The 20,001-nt window shown below is 44.6% G+C and overlaps 1 protein-coding gene across 12 annotated transcripts in view; it reads left to right on the top strand.

Moving 5' to 3' along the window:
* The window catches only part of ndst2a (N-deacetylase/N-sulfotransferase (heparan glucosaminyl) 2a), a 480,630-nt gene that overhangs the window by 456,031 nt on the left and 4,598 nt on the right, over positions 1–20,001 (top strand). For all 12 annotated transcript variants that reach the window (XM_068020521.1, XM_068020523.1, XM_068020517.1 and 9 more), the window contains 5 exons: positions 4,938–5,034; positions 5,716–5,839; positions 6,564–6,738; positions 11,965–12,135; positions 14,250–14,359. In XM_068020521.1, coding sequence (XP_067876622.1) covers positions 4,938–5,034; positions 5,716–5,839; positions 6,564–6,738; positions 11,965–12,135; positions 14,250–14,359 — 677 coding nt within the window. The remainder of the gene's footprint in view (positions 1–4,937; positions 5,035–5,715; positions 5,840–6,563; positions 6,739–11,964; positions 12,136–14,249; positions 14,360–20,001) is intronic.

Here is a 20,001-nt window from a genome sequence, read left to right as displayed (position 1 = left end):
TCCAGTATCTGGAGTATCGAGTGTCTGTTGTTAAGCTTTTCAGGAGCACAGCTGCAGACTGTCAGATCTGCTTTTGGTGAAACTATTTCACTGGCGAGGGGCTGTTTATAATTGAAGATCAAGAAATATTATAAGGGGAGAAAGGAGAAGAATTCAGTTGTTGAGTTGTACAAGCTACTTTTGGGAAGAAGGGAACGGAAGCTAAGGAAAAGCTTTTGAACACGTGTGAAGATGTCTCGTCTTGCTAAGGGCCCTTTGGGTCCAGCACGTAAATAAACTGCCTCCCACCTGAAGCTAAAGACCAGTTCTATGAACAACTCCATAACATCATTAGCAGCATCCCCAACACCGAACACCTATTCCTGCTGGGGGACTTTAATGCCAGGGTTGGGGCCGACCATGACTCATGGCCCTCCTGCCTTGGGCGCTATGGCATTGGAAGGATGAATGAGAATGGACAGAGACTGCTTGAGTTGTGTACCTATCATAACCTCTGCATCACCAACTCGTTCTTTCACACTAAACCCTGTCACCAGGTTTCATGGAGGCACCCAAGATCACGTCGTTGGCACCAGCTAGACCTCATTGTCACAAGGCGAGCCTCTTTAAACAGTGTTCAAATCACACGCAGCTTCCACAGTGCGGACTGCGACACCGACCACTCCCTGGTGTGCAGCAAGGTTAGACTCAGACCAAAGAAGTTGCATCATTCCAAGCAGAAGGGCCACCCGCGCATCAACACGAGCAGAATTTCTCACCCACAGCTGTTACAAAAATTTCTAAATTCACTTGTAACAGCCCTTCAAAACACTCCCACAGGGGATGCTGAGACCAAGTGGGCCCACATCAGAGACGCCATCTATGAGTCAGCTTTGACCACCTACGGCAAAAGTGCGAAGAGAAATGCAGACTGGTTTCAATCTCATAATGAAGAGCTGGAACCTGTCATAGCCGCTAAGCGCATTGCACTTTTGAACTACAAGAAAGCCCCCAGCGATTTAACATCCGCAGCACTTAAAGCAGCCAGAAGTACTGCACAAAGAACAGCTAGGCGTTGCGCAAACGACTACTGGCAACACCTATGCAGTCATATTCAGCTGGCCTCAGACACCGGAAACATCAGAGGAATGTATGATGGCATGAAGAGAGCTCTTGGGCCAACCATCAAGAAGATCACCCCCCTCAAATCTAAATCGGGGGACATAATCACTGACCAACGCAAACAGATGGACCGCTGGGTTGAGCACTACCTAGAACTGTACTCCAGGGAGAATGCTGTCACTGAGACTGCCCTCAATGCAGCCCAGCCTCTACCAGTCATGGATGAGCTGGACATACAGCCAACCAAATCGGAACTCAGTGATGCCATTGATTCCCTAGCCAGCGGAAAAGCCCCTGGGAAGGACAGCATTACCCCTGAAATAATCAAGAGTGCCAAGCCTGCTATACTCTCAGCACTACATGAACTGCTATGCCTGTGCTGGGACGAGGGAGCAGTACCCCAGGACATGCGCGATGCCAACATCATCACCCTCTATAAAAACAAAGGTGACCGCGGTGACTGCAACAACTACCGTGGAATCTCCCTGCTCAGCATAGTGGGGAAAGTCTTTGCTCGAGTCGCTCTGAACAGGCTCCAGAAGCTGGCCGAGCGCGTCTACCCTGAGGCACAGTGTGGCTTTCGTGCAGAGAGATCGACTATTGACATGCTGTTCTCCCTTCGTCAGATACAGGAGAAATGCCGTGAACAACAGATGCCCCTCTACATTGCTTTCATTGATCTCACCAAAGCCTTTGACCTCGTCAGCAGACGTGGTCTCTTCAGACTACTAGAAAAGATCGGATGTCCACCAAAGCTACTAAGTATCATCACCTCATTCCATGACAATATGAAAGGCACAATTCAACATGGTGGCTCCTCATCAGAGCCCTTTCCTATCCTGAGTGGTGTGAAACAGGGCTGTGTTCTCGCACCCACACTTTTTGGGATTTTCTTCTCCCTGCTGCTTTCACATGCGTTCAAATCCTCTGAAGAAGGAATTTTCCTCCACACAAGATCAGGGGGCAGGTTGTTCAACCTTGCCCGTCTAAGAGCGAAGTCCAAAGTACGGAAAGTCCTCATCAGAGAACTCCTCTTTGCTGACGATGCTGCTTTAACATCTCACACTGAAGAATGCCTGCAGAGTCTCATCGACAGGTTTGCGTCTGCCTGCAATGAATTTGGCCTAACCATCAGCCTCAAGAAAACGAACATCATGGGGCAGGATGTCAGAAATGCTCCATCCATCAATATTGGCGACCACGCTCTGGAAGTGGTTCAAGAGTTCACCTACCTAGGCTCAACTATCACCAGTAACCTGTCTCTAGATGCAGAAATCAACAAGCGCATGGGTAAGGCTTCCACTGCTATGTCCAGACTGGCCAAGAGAGTGTGGGAAAATGGCGCACTGACACGGAACACAAAAGTCCGAGTGTATCAGGCCTGTGTCCTCAGTACCTTGCTCTACGGCAGCGAGGCCTGGACAACGTATGCCAGCCAAGAGCGACGTCTCAATTCATTCCATCTTCGCTGCCTTCGGAGAATACTTGGCATCAGGTGGCAGGACTATATCTCCAACACAGAAGTCCTTGAAGCGGCCAACATCCCCAGCTTATACACACTACTGAGTCAGCGGCGCTTGAGATGGCTTGGCCATGTGAGCCGCATGGAAGATGGCAGGATCCCCAAAGACACATTGTACAGCAAGCTCGCCACTGGTATCAGACCCACCGGCCGTCCATGTCTCCGTTATAAAGACGTCTGCAAACGCGACATGAAATCGTGTGACATTGATCACAAGTCGTGGGAGTCAGTTGCCAGCATTCGCCAGAGCTGGCGGGCAGCCATAAAGACAGGGCTAAATTGTGGCGAGTCGAAGAGACTTAGTAGTTGGCAGGAAAAAAGACAGAGGCGCAAGGGGAGAGCCAACTGTGCAACAGCCCCAACAAACAAATTTCTCTGCAGCACCTGTGGAAGAGCCTGTCACTCCAGAATTGGCCTTTATAGCCACTCCAGGCGCTGCTTCACAAACCACTGACCACCTCCAGGCGCGTATCCATTGTCTCTCGAGATAAGGAGGCCCAAAAGAAAAAAAGAAAAGAAAGATCAGGTGCCACATCTGCCCCATTTACTCAAGTGACCAGGGACTCTACTCAGCAAATTTATAAATCTTCGTTTGTTTTGGAAAACTAATCTGCCACCCAGATATCGGTGAATGTCAGTCTGACTTGGGACAACACCAGAGATACTACAGCATGGTAGAAGCCCATTGTGCCTCTGCTGATTCTATCAGTACAGCCAGTAGAATCATAGAATCATTATAGCATAGAAGGAGGCCATTTGGCCCATCAAGTCCATGCCAGCTTCCCTGCTCCTTCCCAGTATCCTTTTAACACTGTTTCTTCTCCACGTGTTTATCCAGTTCCCTCTGAAATGTCACGATTGACTTGGCTTCAGTTTCTCTCGCAAAAAAAGGCAGTCCAGATTCGAAAACGCCCTTTGAGTGAAAACTTCTTTTAACCTCCTTTACTGCTGATCTTAAATTCGTGTTCCCTTGATTCAGCAACCCGTGGAAACAATCTGAAAGCATTTTCAAAATTCTGAACATTTGTGTTAGATCCTGTTTAATGTTCCCCTGCCCCAGTAAATACAGCACTAGGTTTTCAATTTTCTCCTCATTAATACACCTCCTGATTCCTGGAGTGGACCCACGTTGCACCCTGTCCATGATTCTAATATCCTTCCATTAATGAAGTGACTAATAAGGATACACTCATTTAAAACTGAGATGTGAAGGAATTTCTTCTCTCAGAGGGTAGTGAATGTCTGGAGTTCTCTACCCCAGAGAGTTGTGGAGGCGAGATCACTGAAATATTTAAAGAGGAGGTAGATAGATTTTTGAAATATCGGGGAGTTGAGGGCTATGGGGAGCTGGCACGAAAGGGGAGTTGAGGTCTGGGGCAGATGAGCCATGATCTTATTGAATGGCGGGGTAGGCTTGAGGGGCCGAATGGCCTACTCCTGCTCCTATTTCCTATGTTTCTTATGTAGTTGCAGCCTAAACAATGTCTTGTCTCGGTTTGGCATCAACTCCTTTTTTTATTCCATGTGGGTGCGTGCGTGTGTTGGTATGGTTGTGTATGTGTGTTTGTGCTTGGCCCCTTCATGTCTGATTTTACTTGCTGCACCATTGGTGGCCATGCCTTCAGTTGCCTGGGCTCCAAGCTCTGGAATTCCCTCCCTAAACCTCCCTGTATCTCCACCTCATTCTCCTCCGTTAAGACACTCCTTTGGCCATCTGAGCTAATATCTCCTTAAGTGGCTCAGTGTCATTTTGTTTCATAATGCTCCTGTGAAGCATTAAAAGAGCTGCATAAATGTAAGTTGTTGTTGTGGGTGCATGCATGTGTGTGGATGGATATGTGTGCGCATGTGTATAGCTGCCTATGTCCATATTGTCAACAACAATAACTTGTATTTGAAAAGGACCTTTAGCATAGTAAGGTGCTCGAAGGTGCTTCACAGGAGTGTTATATAAAGCAAAATCTGATACTGAGCCACATAAAGTGAATTAAGGCAGCTGCCAACAGGTTGGTCAGACCTAACTTAATATCCAGTATTAGTCAGATCGGTTTGGTGATAAAATTCAAAGACTTTCACATAAGTGATTATTATTGTACATGTGTTTAGAATCCAGTATCTTACTTTTCTTGGAGGGTTTGAAGATGAACCTTTTTGTACAGTAAAATTGGAAGTTTTTTTTATTAGAAGGGGTCTGATCCTCCTTGTAGTGACCACTGTCGTAACTTTCAGGCTATTTGAATTGCATTGCCTATTTATAAAGGTAAATACCTTTGTTTTGCGAGATTATAATTTCCTGATAAACGTTCTTTTTCAGAATCCATGTGATGACAAACGACACAAGGACATTTGGTCGAAAGAGAAAACTTGTGACAGGCTTCCCAAGTTTTTAATCATTGGCCCCCAGAAAACTGGTAACCTTTTATTCTTCGATTTCATTCATCTTAATTTAAGCCTTTGAAATAGTATTATTTTAGTGTTGACACATTAAAGAGGCAAGAAATTTCTGTGTGGGGAGCAAGTAGTTTCATCAGTTTTTTTGTGCAGAAAGATTTCCACTTTTTAAAAAAAATCCAAGTTTCTTGCTTCCATTAAGAGTGCAGAGCCCAGACTCATGCTGAGACAGGTTGGTGCTTCAGTGTGATACGGAGAGAGTGCTGCATTGTCAGAGGGGCTGCCTTTCAAAGGAAAAATTAAGTCAAGGTCTGATCTGTTCATTTAGGTAGATATTAAAGATACCAGGGCATGATTTGAAGAGCAGGAGAGTTTGGGTGTCCTGAACTATATTCTGTCTTTAGACAACAATACCAGAAAACAAAGAAGTTAACTGATGTCTGGAGGACTCACTGGCTCCAAATTGGCTGCTGTGTTTGCTTGTGCACTTCAAAGTACTTCACTGTGTGGTGCACTTTGAGATATTGCTAGGAGGTGTGATTAGATGTTATTTAAATGCACATCATCTTATAAATTTGAACATATTTCTGAAGTCAGTTGGGGGAAAATATTGTTTTCTCTTTTAAAGTTCAGTGTTAGACGAAAAAGAAATGAACGTTTGAAAATGGCGCCCTAATGAATGGCACTGTCCTTTTCCACAGGTACCACAGCTTTGCACTTTTTCCTCTCATTACATCCTGGAGTCACGAGTAATTTCCCCAGCCCGCTCACCTATGAGGAGATTCAATTCTTCAATGGGGCCAATTATCACAAAGGAATAGACTGGTAAGACGCCATTAACTTAAGTGTCTCTACTCGATTCTGGTCGGCTTTATAAACGCGAGTGGTTCAGGGGCAGTTTAAATTTCTAGATTGTGTTTTCTCTGGGGTGGTGTAACTTGGAACATTAACACATAGGGGAACGGCTCTCAGTCAAAAACAGTAGCTCACTTATAATCTGTGGTTTCCAAACTTGTCTGTTTAAGGAACCCCTCCAAATATTGGAACGGGCCCAAGGAATCCCTGCAAATATTTAGTATCCAGGATCCCTCAGCAGGAATCCTGCTCAGAAACATTTGCCTTCACGCTCAGAATGCCCTGGAGTCGTCAGGAGTTTAATTACTGCGGCTGCCCAGGCCCTAAACTCTTGAATTCCTTCACTAAACCTCTCCACCTTGGTCACCTCTCTCTCTCCTCTTTTCGGGCTCTCCTGCAAACCCCATCTCTTTGACCAAGCTTTTGATCACCTGTCCAAATATCTCCTTATGCGATTCTGTGTCAAACTTTGACTGATAACTGCTCATGTGAGGTGCCTTGAAATGCTTTTACTACATTAAAGGCGCTGTATAAATGCAAGTTGTTGTAATTATTCTACAGACTGCTGTATTTAAGAGAAACAATTGATGTCACAGCAGCCAGTTTCCTGGACAGCAAGACATCATCTCCACCCAGAGGGGGAGGGGGTGACTCTCCATCACTTGGTTCTCAATAATTGGCTCCTATCTTTCAGGTACATGGAGTTCTTCCCGATCCCATCAAACGCGAGCACAGACTTTATGTTTGAGAAGAGTGCGAATTACTTTGAATCCGAGGTGGTCCCCAAGAGGGCAGCAGCACTGCTACCCCGAGCGAAGATCATTGCCATTCTGATCAACCCAGCAGAGCGAGCGTACTCCTGGTACCAGGTTTGTGCCACCTTCTCCACAGTAAATAGTTTGCTTTTGCAGGTGGACGGTAGAGGGTTGTTCCCTTTTAGATGGTTGAGCAACACTCGATTTTAAAGTTCTCATCATGTTTTCAAATCCCTCCATGGCATCTCCCCTCCATATCTCTGTAACCTCCTCCAGCCCTACAACCCTCCAAAGTCTAACAAACTTGATGGAATTTTTCGAGGAGGTGACTAGATGTGTAGAGGAGGGTAAAGCAGTTGATGTAGTCTACATGGACTTCAGTAAGGCTTTTGATAAGGTCCTGCATGGGACATTGGTCAAGAAGGTAAGAGCCCATGGGATCCAGGGCAATTTGGCAAATTGGATCCAAAATTGGCTTAGTGACAGGAGGCAGAGGGTGATGGTCGAGGGTTGTTTTTGCGAGTGGAAGCCTGTGACCAGTGGTGTACCACAGGGATCGGTGCTGGGACCCTTGCTGTTTGTAGTGTACGTCAATGATTTAGACGTGAATATAGGAGGTATGATCAATAAGTTCGCAGATGACATGAAAATTGGTGGTGTCTTAAGTAGTCAGGAGGAAAGCCTTCGATTACAGGATGATATAGATGGGCTGGTAAGATGGGCAGAGCAGTGGCAAATAGAATTTAATCCTGAGGTGTGTGAGGTGATGCATTTTGGGAGGACTAACAAGGCAAGGGAATATACAATAGGAAGAACAGAGGATCAGAGGGTCCTTGGTGTACTTGTTCATAGATCACTGAAGGCAGCAGCACAGGTAGATAAGGTTGTTAGGAAGGCATATGGGATACTTGCCTTTATTAGCTGAGGCATAGAATATAAGAGCAGGGGGGTTATGATGGAGCTGTATAAAACGCGAGTTAGGTCACAGCTGGAGTACTGTGTACAGTTCTGGTCACCGCACTATAGGATGGATGTGATTGCACTGGAGAAGGTGCAGAGGAGATTCACCTGGGCTGGAGCATTTCAGCTATGAAGAGAAACTGACTGGATAGGCTAGGGTTCTTTTCCTAAGAGCAGAGAAAGCTGAGGGGGACCTGATTGAGGTATACAAAATTATGAGGGGCATAGATAGGTTAGATAGGAAGAAACTTTTTCCTTAGCAGAGGTGTTAATAACCAGGGGCATGGATTTAATGTATGGGGCAGGAGGTTTAGAGGGGATTTGAGGAAAAGATTTTTCACCCAGAGGGTGGTTGGAATCTGGAATGCACTGCCTGAAGAGGTGGTAGAGGCAGTAACCCTCACAACATTAAGAAGTATTTAGATGAGCGCTTGAAACACCATAGCATGCAAGGCTACGGGCCAAGTGCTGGGAAATGGGGTTAGAATAGATAGGTGCTTGATGGCCGGCACGGACACGATGGGCTGAAGGGCCTGTTTCTGTACTATATGACTCTGACTCTGTGACAAAGTCTTTGCATTCTTCCAATTCTGGTCTCTTGCGAATCTTCGATTTCCTTCACTCTGCTATTGTCGGCTGTCCCTTCAGCTGCCAAGGCCCTAAGCTCTGGAATACCTTCCCTAGTCCTCTCTACCTCTCCTTTAAGACGCTCCTTAAAAGCTACCTCTTGAACCAAACTTTCAGTCATCTATCCTATTATCTTCTTATGTGGTTCAGTGTTGAATTATGTTTGATATCACTGAAGTGAAGCACCTTAGGGTGTTCTGCGTTGAAGGTGCTATATAAATACAATTTGTTGTTGATAATGTGTATTCAAGCTATTCGAATTGCCACACCAGATCTAGAGGGGGAATGAGAAACAAATTATTCAGAGAGTTGCCAGGATCTGGATTACTCTACCTGAAAAGGTGGTGGAAGCTGATTTTCTAAAGAGAGCTTTAGACAGGTACTTACAGGGTCACGGACAAAAAGCAGGGAGGCATGACTGCTCCTTCACAGGCACGACAGGCCGAATAGCTGCCTCCTATGCTGTAAATCTCTATGATTCCAACTCTCAAGGTATTTCTGGAAGTGCTATTTTTTCAAATTGATATTTTTGTTGGACAGTTTTTTGAGGGATGTGAGTGTTGGGGCATGGAGCAGATTATCTTGCAGTGTCAGCACTGAGGTCACTGGGAGCAGAATGGACATAGAGTTAAGATTGCCAACACTCCAGGATTGCCCTGGAGTCTCCAGGAATTGAAGATTAATCTCCTGGACGCTGGGAGAAAAATCAGAGGGAGCCTTTAAAAAAAATCACGTTTTTCTCATTTTCTTTGGACGTGTTCCTTGATCAACTGTAATGGTCTTGAAGATTGAGATAAAAGTCTTTTTTACTGAGGAATGGGGGGTGTGATGGGATGGTTGGAGGCAAGGAGTCATGTGATGAAATCTCCAGGAACAAGTCCAACTCGAGTTGGCAACCCTTTGTGGGGTGCAGATTCCTTCACTTTGCCCCATTGTCAGAAATGCACCAGTACACAATGTCTCCTTGTGTGCAGCAACTCTCTTCCTGACCTCCCTGAGAGAGTGGGTCAGTCTGTGCTGAATGGTGGATGATGATGCACTGTCGTCGGCCAGTATCTAGAAGCCAGACTGTGTGAGCCCAGAGACGTGCTGGACTTCCACATTTACGGTTTGAAAATTGGCAAATTGCAGAGGAAGAAAGTTTATTTTACTTGTTTAGAGATTTTTCTTTTTTTATTTCCTCAACTTGGGTGAACCACAGCTGATTTTATCAAGCTTGACAGCTGTGCAGGTACAACTTCTGCAGAGACTTCCAGTGTTTGAATGGAAATGAGAAGCTGCCAGGAGTTTGTTTAACCCACACAACACTCCTTCCTATATCTGTTTCCAAGTGGCAGTCACTTCTTTCGGCTTTTTACTGCTTAAAGAGAGGAAAAAGGATTTGGCATTTGTATTCCTTTTATCGCATCTCAAAATGCTTCACACCCTGTGAATCACTTTGCAGCATGGTCAACAGTTAGGTAGATAATGCAACAGCCACTTTGTACCGACAAACAGCTTGCAAACGCCAGTGAATGTTCATTTATCTTTGGTTGAGGTAAGGATGTTGGCCGATATACTAGGAAGAACATGGGAACAGGAGGAGACCATTCAGCCCCTCAAGCTTGCTCTGCTATTCGAGTAGATCATGGCTGATCTGTACCTCAACTCCACTTAACCATCTTTGTTCCCATATCCCTTGATATCCTTGTGCAACAAAGATTTATCAATTTCGTTCTTCCAAAATTTCAATTAACCCCTAGCATCCACAGCCTTCTGGGGAGCGAGTTCCAGATTTCCTGCACTCTTTTTGGAAAATATGCTTCCTGATTTCACTCCCAAATGGCCTTGCTCTCATTTTAAGATGACACCCTTTGTTTCTGGTTTCTCTGTATCGAATCCTTTTACCATTTTAAACACTTTGATTAGATTGTCCCTTAACCTACCAAACTCAATACCTCCTTGCCCCCTTTTTAAATAGTGCTGAACAATCTTCATAGCCGAATCGCCAGAAGAGGGCCTCAGTTTAACATCTTAACTGTAGGATGGCATGTTACACTATTAGCCTAGTTTCTGTCTTCAATCCAGAAGTAGGGATTGAACTCATAACCTTCTGACTTTGAGCCCACTAACTGAGCCAGTCTGACATGTAAACGTTTGAGATGAATGTTCTCCCAATCACAAGGTGACCGTGCCACGTTGCTTGCTGACACTAGAATAGTTAAAGTAGCAGACTACCAGAAGGATGTGGAGGCTTTGGAGAGGGTACAGAAGAGGTTTAACAGAATGTTGCCTGGTCTGGAGGGCATTAGCTATGAGGAGAGGTTGGATAAACTCGGATTGTTTTCACTGGAACGACGGAGGTGGAGGGGCGACATGATAGAGGTTTACAAAGTTATGAGCGGCATGGACAGAGTGGATAGTCAGAAGCTTTATCTCAGGTTGGAAGAGTCAGTTACTAGGGGACATAGGTTTAAGGTGCAAGGGGCAAAGTTTAGAGGGGATGTGCGAGGCAAGTTCTTTACACAGAGGGTGGTGAGTGCCTGGAACTTGCTGCCGGGGGAGGTGGTGGAAGCAGGTACGATAGCGACGTTTAAGAGACAACTTAACAAATACATGAATAGGATGGGAATAGAGGGATATGGTCCCCGGAAGTGCAGAAGGTTTTAGTTTAGACAGGCATCAAGATCGGCACAGGCTTGGAGGGCTGAATGGCCTGTTCCTGTGCTGTACTGTTCTTTGTTCATTCTGTCCCTTTATAAGGAACATGTGCTAAAACTGTACAAATCGCTGGTTAGGCCTCAGTTGGAGAATTGTGTCCAATATTTGGGCACCACACTTTAGGAAGGATGTCAAGGCCTCAGACAGGGCACAGAGGAGCTTTACCAGGATAGTACCAGGGATGAGAGACTTCAGTTATGTGGAGAAGCTGGGGTCGTTGTATTTAGAGCGGAAGGTTAAGAGGAGATTGAATAGACGTTCAAAATTCTGAAGGGTTTTGATAGGGTAAACTTGGATAAACTTTCCACTCGCAGGAGGTCTAGTCAGCAGAAGACACAGATTTAAGGTAAGTGGCAAAGGAAGCAGAGGTGAGATGGTTACGATCTGGAATATGCTGCCTGAACGAGTGATGGAAGCAGTTTCAATAATAATTTTCAAAGAGGAATGATTGAAAGGAAAATTTTCAGGGCTGTGGGGAAAGAGCAGGGCAGTGGGACTAACTGGATAGCTCTTTCAAAGAGCCAACACAGGCACGATGGGCCGAATTGCCTGTTTTTTCTGTGCTGTACTATTTTACGGTTTATTTGGCATCAATAATCAGAAAGCAGAACTTCTCCCTTTCAAATGATTGTGCTGCGCTCAACTAAAAACTGAACTTAAAACACACACAAGTGTGAGATTTCATGTTAGTTTAGCCAGAAGGCAACTGTGTGAGCTCTTGATCTAAGCTACTAATGGTCTCTTCACAGCAAGCAATGATGTGTTAGAAAGATAAACAGGAGCTGTGCGGTGTGTTAACCAGAGGTGGTCTAGGGCCCAACTTTCTTTAAGATCAAACAAGAGTCTTCGTGATGATTGAACTTGTGTTTCCTCACATTTAACAGGGAGGCCATTCAGCCCCTCAGTCTGTTCCACCATTCCATTAGATCATGGCTGACCTGTATCTGAACTCCATTTACCTGCCTTGGTTTCGTAACCTTGCCTCACAAAAGTTGAGTAGACTCGGTAACAGCACACTTCTCCCAGAATGTTAACCTGTTGGTTTCTCCACAGCACCAGCGAGCTCACCATGACTCTGCAGCTCTAAACTACACCTTCTATCAGGTGATCACAGCAGGACCAGACTCCCCGAGAGAAGTTCGTATTCTGCAGAATCGGTGCTTGCTTCCCGGCTGGTATGCCACTCACATTGAAAGGTGGTTAACACGCTATCAACCAACTCAGGTACGACTTACTTCCTTGGCTGTCATTTGTAGCTCAGTGGGTAGCACTCGTGAGTCTTGAGGCAGAAGGTAGTGGGTTGAAGTCCCACTCCAGAGACTAGTACAAAATCTAGGCTGACATTTCAGTGCAATACTGAGGGAGTTTTGCACTGTTGGAGGTGCCCTCTTTTGGATGAGATGTTAAACTGAGGTCCTGTCTGCCCTCTTGGCTGGACATAAAAGATCTCATGACACTATTCGAAGAAGAGCAGGGGAGTTCTCCCTGGTGTCCTCGCCAATATTTATCCCTCCACTAACAAAATCTAGATTGGGACGTCAGTGCAGTACTGAGAGAGTGCTGCACTGTCGAAGGTGCCCGTATAGTGTGATGCACGTTAAAGGCCTGCTCGGGTTTTTTAAAAACCCGACCCGAACCTGGCAGAGCCACATTGGACCCGAGCCCGACCCGGCCCGAGTCCTTCCATTTTTTCCCGCGCCCGACCTGACCCAACCACCGGAATGTTCATTTTACCTACCTTCCGATTCCGAATCCGTTTTTCACTCTTTTCAGTTTGAAATACTTGTTGCAAGTTTATCCAGTGAGTAGCTGAGATGAGGAGACCAGAAAGATCCTGAATGATTAATTATTATAAAATATACAGTATTTATATAAAATGATGACTGTCAGGACTCTCAGGACCTTCCTGGTCTCTGCATCTCAGCTGCTCACTGGATAAACTTGCAGCAAGTATTTCAACCTGTAAGGCAGGGGTCTAGGTAATGTATAATATTTTCTGAGCCTTTGGGCAATTGCTGTGTTTATTTTAAGCAATGCAGATACTCGTACAGTGTGGCACAACCTGTCTGGGCACAACTCCATGGGTTTCTGTTTAACTTGTGACCAAACAATCACTGACTTCGTGGCTCCAATCTTCATCTTTTTAAACAACCTTTCAAGTCCAATTAATTACTGTGTGTGTCCGACCCCGACCCGAGCTCGAAAGCCGGACCTGGAGGAGTGACCTGACCCGACCCGAACCCTGGTTTCGTCGGGTTCGGATCGGGTAGCAGGCCTTTAATGCACGCGGAAACATTTTGGGAAGCTTGTCTTATCTTATGGCGACTTACCAAAAGTAGGAGGTGCAAGGAGCCTTCACTTCCTACCTCTTTAAATAATTGAAACAAAAACAGTGATGGCAGCAAAAAGGTAAGTTAAATCAGTTGTGATCCTGTACACCCAATGGGACAGAGGATCACAACACTGGAGAGTGCTGATCTCCAACCCACCATCCAATCAAGTGAGACTACTCTTTCTGAGTGTGGGATTGCTGAATTTCCATTACACTGTTCGCTGAGGGCCTCCAACTGTCCTCTGCTGCTCTTCATGAAGTGTAAGTCATAGCGAGAAATGACTAAGTCACAAAATAAAGATTTGTTAGTGTCAATCACTCTAGCAATTTTTTTAAACAGCTCACTAACTGCTCAAACACATTTATTCTCAGAACAAAGATTTCCTCCCCCAATTCCGACCAGGAACACTTGTTTTAAGAGCAAGTATTTTCAACACTCAAGTTCGTGATCTTTTGAGTGTTCCCCTCCCCACCTGCATTAGTTCTAACAACAAATTTTTCTAACTTTTCTCTAGAAAAGAGAAGGTTGAAGGGTGACCTGATAAAAGGTCTTTAAAATGATGCAGGGGTTTGATAGGGTAGACATGACTAGGGTAGACATAAAGAACATAGAGAAGATATTTCCACTTGTAGGGGAAACCAAAACTAGAGGCCATAAATATAAGAAAGTCATCAATAAATCCAATAGAGAATTCAGGAGAAACGTGTTTACCCAGACAGTGGTGAGAATGTGGACCTTGCTGCCACATGGAGGGAGGGAGTAACTGAGGCAAATAGCGTAGAAACATTTAAGGGGAAGCTAGATAAAGACATCAGGGAGAAAGGAATAGAAGGTTGTGCTGATAGGGTGAGAAGAAGTATCATGGCAGATGGCTGTTGTGGGGCATAAACTGGCATGGAGCTGTTGGGCCGAATGGCCTGTTTCTGTGCTGTAAATTTGATGTAATTGTATGTGGGACCTCCTTCAGGCTGACATTTAAAAGACGGCTTCTTCTTTTCCTTGTAGTTTCTCGTTGTCAATGGCCTACAGTTGCGGAACAACCCCGTGGCTGTCATGGAGAATGTGCAGAAATTCCTTGGTGTAACCCCTCACTTCAACTACACTCAGGCACTGATGTATGTATTTCCATCAACTCCTTTTCCATCTGTTAGAAGAGTAACTCTCAGTTTCCATATTTTTTTTATATATTTATATTTATACAGCACCTTTAACGTAATAAAACATATCCCAAGGTGCTTCAAAGGAGCATTATAAAAGAAAATATGACGCTGAGCCACAGAAGGAGATATTAGGTCAGATGACCAAAAGCTTGGTCAGAGAGGTAGCTTTTAATGAGTGTCTTAAAGGAGGAAAACGAGGTGGAGAGGTATAGGGAGGGTATTCCCTTGGCAACTGACGGCACGGCCACCAATGGTGGAGCGATTAAAATCGGGGATGCACAAGAGGCCAGAATTAGAGGAGTGCAGGTTGTAGGATTGGAGGAGATTATAGAGATAGGGAGGGGGCAATGGAGGGATTTTAAAACAAGGAGGTGAATTTTAAAATCAAGACGTTGCTTGACCGGGAACCAATGTAGGTCAGTGAGTACAGGGGTGATAGGGAAACAGGACTTGGCACGAGTTAAAACAAAGGCAGCAGAGTTTTGGATGACCTCAAGTTTACAGAGAGTACAGTGTGAGAGACCAGCCAGGAGTGTGTTGGAATCGTCAAGTCTAGAGGTAACAAAGGCATGAATGAGGGTTTCCACAGCAGATGAGCTGAGACACGGGTGGAAGTAGGCAGTCTTAATGATGGCAAGATAATGAGGTCGTTAGCTTATCTCAGGGTCAAATGTGACACCAAGGTTGTGAGCAGGCTGACTTAATCTCAGGATGTTGCTAGGGAGAGGGATGGAGTCGATAGCTAGGAAATGGAGTATGGAGTGGGGGGCCAAAAACAATGGCTTCAGTCTTCCCAATATTTAATTGGAGAAGATTTCTGCTCATCTTGTACTGGATAAACAGTCTGATAGTTTAGCAACAGTGCAGGAGTCGAGAGAAAATCATGTTTACTTGGCTCAGTTAGAAATATTTTTACCTTGGGAGTTATAAGGTTCAAGTTCTAGTTGAGAGTTTTGAGAACATAAGTCAGGCTGACAACTCAGTGTCAGTACTGAGGGAGTGCTGCTGTGTCGGACATGCCATCTATTAGATGAGATGTTGAACTGAGGCTCTGTCTGCCCTCCCATGGGATCTTTGCACCCACCTGAAAGTATTTTGAAGAAGTGGAGGGGATTTCTCCCTGGTGTCCTGGTCAACATTTATCCCTCAACCAACATGACTAAAACAGATTAGTTAATCATTATTTCACTGCTGTTTGTGGGAGTTTGCTGTGTGCAGATTTTCTACATTGAACAGTGACTACACTTCCAAAGTAGCTCACTGGCTGTAAAGCGATTGATTGGGACATCCCGAGGCTGCAAAAGGTGCTGTGCAGATGATTGTCAATGATCAGTAACTTACTGATAGAGGTGAAATATATTTAGTCCTTCCAGTACTACGTTTGGTTCTGGGCACCACATATCAGGAAGGATATATTGCCCTTGGAGGGGCTGCAATGTCGATTCACCAGAATGATGCTGGAGCTAAAAGGGTTGAGTTATGAGGGCAGGTTGCATAGACTTGGCTTGTATTTCCCTTGAGTATAGAAGATTAAGGGGTGATCAAATTGAGGTATTTAAGATGATTAAACAATTTGATAGAGTAGACAGAGAAAAACTATTTTCTCTGGTGGGGGGAGTCCAGAGCAAGGGGGTGTAACCTTAAAATTCGAGCTAGGCCATGGCGGGGTGATGTCAGGAAGCACTTCTTCACATAAAGGGCACTGGAAGTCTGGAACGCAGTCCCTCAAAAAGCTATTGAGGCTGTGAGGAGCAGTGTCAACTGAAAACTTCAAAACTGAGATTGATTGATTTTTTGTTAAGCAAGTGTGTTGAGGGATATGGAACCAAGGCAGGTAAATGAGTTAAAATACATATCAGCTATGATCCAATTGAATGAGGGGCTCGAGGGGTGGAATGGTTTAATCCTGTTCCTATAGGAGGTTTATGAAACCATATACTGTTAACAGGGAGCAAAACTGAGGGAAATGGCTATGTTATCCTGTCATATGATAACACTTCCATTTCCAGTGATCTGTATAATCTACTTGGCCCAGGTTAGCTCTTTCAGTAGCTTTGCATTGCGAGTTATAAGAGGATACACTGCTATGTTGAGACAATGAATTGCAAAGGTTTCTACCCTCCTAAGTTCAGGGCTGTCTGAAGATACATTTAGTTTTGTAACAGATAGTGGATTCCAACTATGCATTCTATACATCTCTAAGCATTTGTTAAACTGCATCGTGTCTTACTGTGAGACACAAGATATGAAATGTCATTGCAAAGCACAAATTCTTTCATTCCAGAATCTGCTTGGGCCTAACACAAGTTCAGTATCAGTGCACCTATGCTAAACGTACAGCATGAATGCGATCATAATTCGCTGGATTAAGTGCCCTTTGGCGCATGATTTTTTTTTTCCCCTTGCCAGCGTTTTTTAAAATACAAAGCCACGGGTAATTGAATTTCATTTCAGATTAAATGGATCCATTTGTTAATGTGCAGTTTCGGGAATATTTCAATCTTCTGAATTCTGGATCTAGGAGGTTGGGTATTGGTGGGGGGAAATGGTGTGTGTGGTCATAAGGTAACCAATTCACATCGCTGACAAAGAGCTCTCGTTGCCAATCAAAGTAAAATAGGTTATGCGCCCTTGGAAACAGGGACCTCACAGAGGTGTGTAAGATACCAAGAGCAGAAAAGGTAAATCTGGAATTTTATGTAATATTAGACTGTGGCATTGGGACAAGAAGTTAAATGTCTAAGTTGGGAAAAAAAGCAAAGTTCACCTTCACACAAAGACTGACACACTGTGCTGCTTTGGGTTGACCATGGAGCTTCTGAAAAAACACCTGGATGTTGTGGGTGTTTTCTTGGATTGACTGGCTTTTGGTCATTGGTGTCTATCTTGTTTTTAAGAATGAAATCTGCAGCCATCAAGTTAGATCTTATTGAATCAACATAGAGTAAGACTTAATTAATTTATAAATATATAAACTAAAGACTAAAGCGGTTTAAAAAAAAACTAAAGACCAGTCGGAAATTTACATAACAAATTAAAATCTAATTATATAGAGATGCAGGGCCAGGTGATGTGTGGTACCTGCATGATGTGGGAGCTGGTGGACCCCATTGTGGTTCCTGGTGAACACATCTGTAGCAAGTGTTGGCTGCTCGAGAAACTCCGGCTCAGAGTTGATGAGCTGGAGTCTGAGCGTTGGACACTGCGACACATCAGGGAGGGGGAGAGTTACCTGGACGCTGTGTTTCAGGAGGCAGTCACACCCCTTAGATTAACTACCTTGAATTCGGCCAGTGGTCAGGGACAGGAGGGTGTGACTATGAATGAGGCAGGTAGAGGGATCCAGGAGGTAGTGCTGCAGGAGCCTCAGCCAGTGTCCTTATCCAACAAATTCAAGATTCTTGCTCCCTGTGTGGACGAGAGCAGGGACTGTAGGGAGGATGAGCAAACTGACCACAGCACCATGGTACAGGGAACCATTCAAGTGGGGGGAGAAAAGAGAAATGTAGTCATAATCGGGGATAGTATAGTTAGGGGCATAGACACTGTTCTCTGTGGCCAGGATCGAGAGTCCCGAAGGTCTGTTGCCTACCTGGTGCCAGGGTTCGGGATATCTCATCTGGGCTGCAGAGGAACTTGGAGTGGAAGGGGAAAGATCTAGTTGTCGTGGTCCACGTTGGTATCAACGATATAGGTAGAACAAGGTTAGAGGTTCTGCTGAGGGAATATGAGCAGCTAGGGGCTAAATTAAAAAGAACCAAAAAGGTAGTAATATTCGGATTACTACCTGATGCATGAGCAAATTGGCAAAGGGTCAATAAGATTAAAGAGAGAAATGCGTGGCCCAAAGATTGGTGTGGGAGAAATGGGTTCGAATTCGTGGGACATTGGCACCAGTACTGGGGAAGGAGGGAGCTGATCCGATGGGACGGGCTCCACCTGAATCATGCTGGGACCAGAGTCCTGGCGAATCGCATAACTAGGGCTGCAGACAGCGCTTTAAACTAAATAGTGGGGGGGAGGGTTCAGTTGCATGGAAAAACAGGAAGTTAAAGGAGAAGGTAGGAGTGCAGGTTAGTGGTGAGGCTGATTGTTACCAAACTGCAAGAAGTATACTGGTTAAACCAGAAGAGAGAAATAATAAACAGGCGAATAAAGCATCAGTGCTGAGGGACAGGTTAGGGGGTATAGCCCAAATAAGAGTTCTATATACAAATGCACGGAGTGTAAGGAATAAACTAGATGAGCTGCAGGCGCAAATTCAAATGGAAGATTATGATGTGGTGGCCATTGCGGAGACGTGGCTGCAGGATGGTCGGGATTGGGAACTAAATATACCTGGTTGGGACAGGGAAAATGGCAGACGGGGTGGAGTAGCCTTACTGATTAGAAATAATATCACCTCATTGGTGAGGGAGGATATAATGAGGGGAAAGCATCCAGTGGAGACCTTATGGGTGGAATTGAGGAATAGAAAAGGATCTAAAACTGTAATAGATGTTGTATATAGACCCCTGGTAGCTGAGGTGTTAGATTGTATAAATGCACAAATTAGGCAAGTGTGTAACAAAGGCAGAGTAGTATTAATGGGGGATTTTAACTTACACATGGATTGGGAGAGGCAGACTAGCACCTGTCAGAAAGGTAGTGAATTTCCGGAATAGTTTCCTACAGCAATATGCCCTAGATGTAACAAGGGGACAGGCAATATTAGATTTAGTTATGAGTAAAGAGCCAAATTTAATTAGTAGGCCACCTGTGCGTGAACATATATCAAATAGTGATCACAACATGATCGAATTCAAGGTAGCGGCTGGAAGTGAAAAGCACGAATCAGCTACTAGAATTTTAGACTTGGGTAAGGCTGACTTTACCGGGATGAGACAGAGACTGTCCACGGTAAACTGGGTGGATCTGTTAATGGGTCAAACGACTGAAGAACAGTGGAGAATATTTAAAGAAACATTTAACGAAATACAGAGCGAGTATATACCCCTGAGAAGAAAAAGCTCCACTTCACAGAATAAACAGCCATGGACAACTAAAGAGATTAGGGATAGCATAAAACAAAAAGAAATGGCTTATAAAAATGCAAAACGCAGCACAGATCCGGCCGAATGGGATCGATACAAAGACCAGCAAAGGGTCACAAAGCAGCTTATAAGAGCTACTAAAAGAGATTATGAAAGGAAACCTGCGAGGGATCTCAAAATCAATAAGAAATTTTATAGTTACATAAAGGGAAAACGGGTGGTCAAGAGCAATGTAGGCCCACTAAAAGCTGAAACTGGAGATATTGTCATTGATAATGGGGAAATGGCAGACATGTTGAACAATTACTTTGCCTCAGTTTCTACAGTTGAAAAGGAGGATAACTTGCTGGAAGTCCCGAAAAAATTAATAGCTGATAGGGGACTTAATACAAATAACGTAAGTAAAACTTCAGTAACAAGGAAATTAATGGAACTAAAGAATGAAAAATCCCCAGGACCTGATGGTTTCCATCCGAGGGTGTTAAAGGAAGTAGGGGAGCACATTGTAGATGCCCTAACTATAGTCTTTCAGAGTTCCCTAGATTCAGGAGAGGTCCCTCTGGA

This window comes from Heterodontus francisci, chromosome 42 (assembly GCF_036365525.1).
Source record: "Heterodontus francisci isolate sHetFra1 chromosome 42, sHetFra1.hap1, whole genome shotgun sequence".
Lineage (NCBI taxonomy): Eukaryota > Metazoa > Chordata > Chondrichthyes > Heterodontiformes > Heterodontidae > Heterodontus > Heterodontus francisci.
Note: the sequence above shows the minus strand (reverse complement) of the source record. Positions and strands in the feature narration are given on the sequence as shown.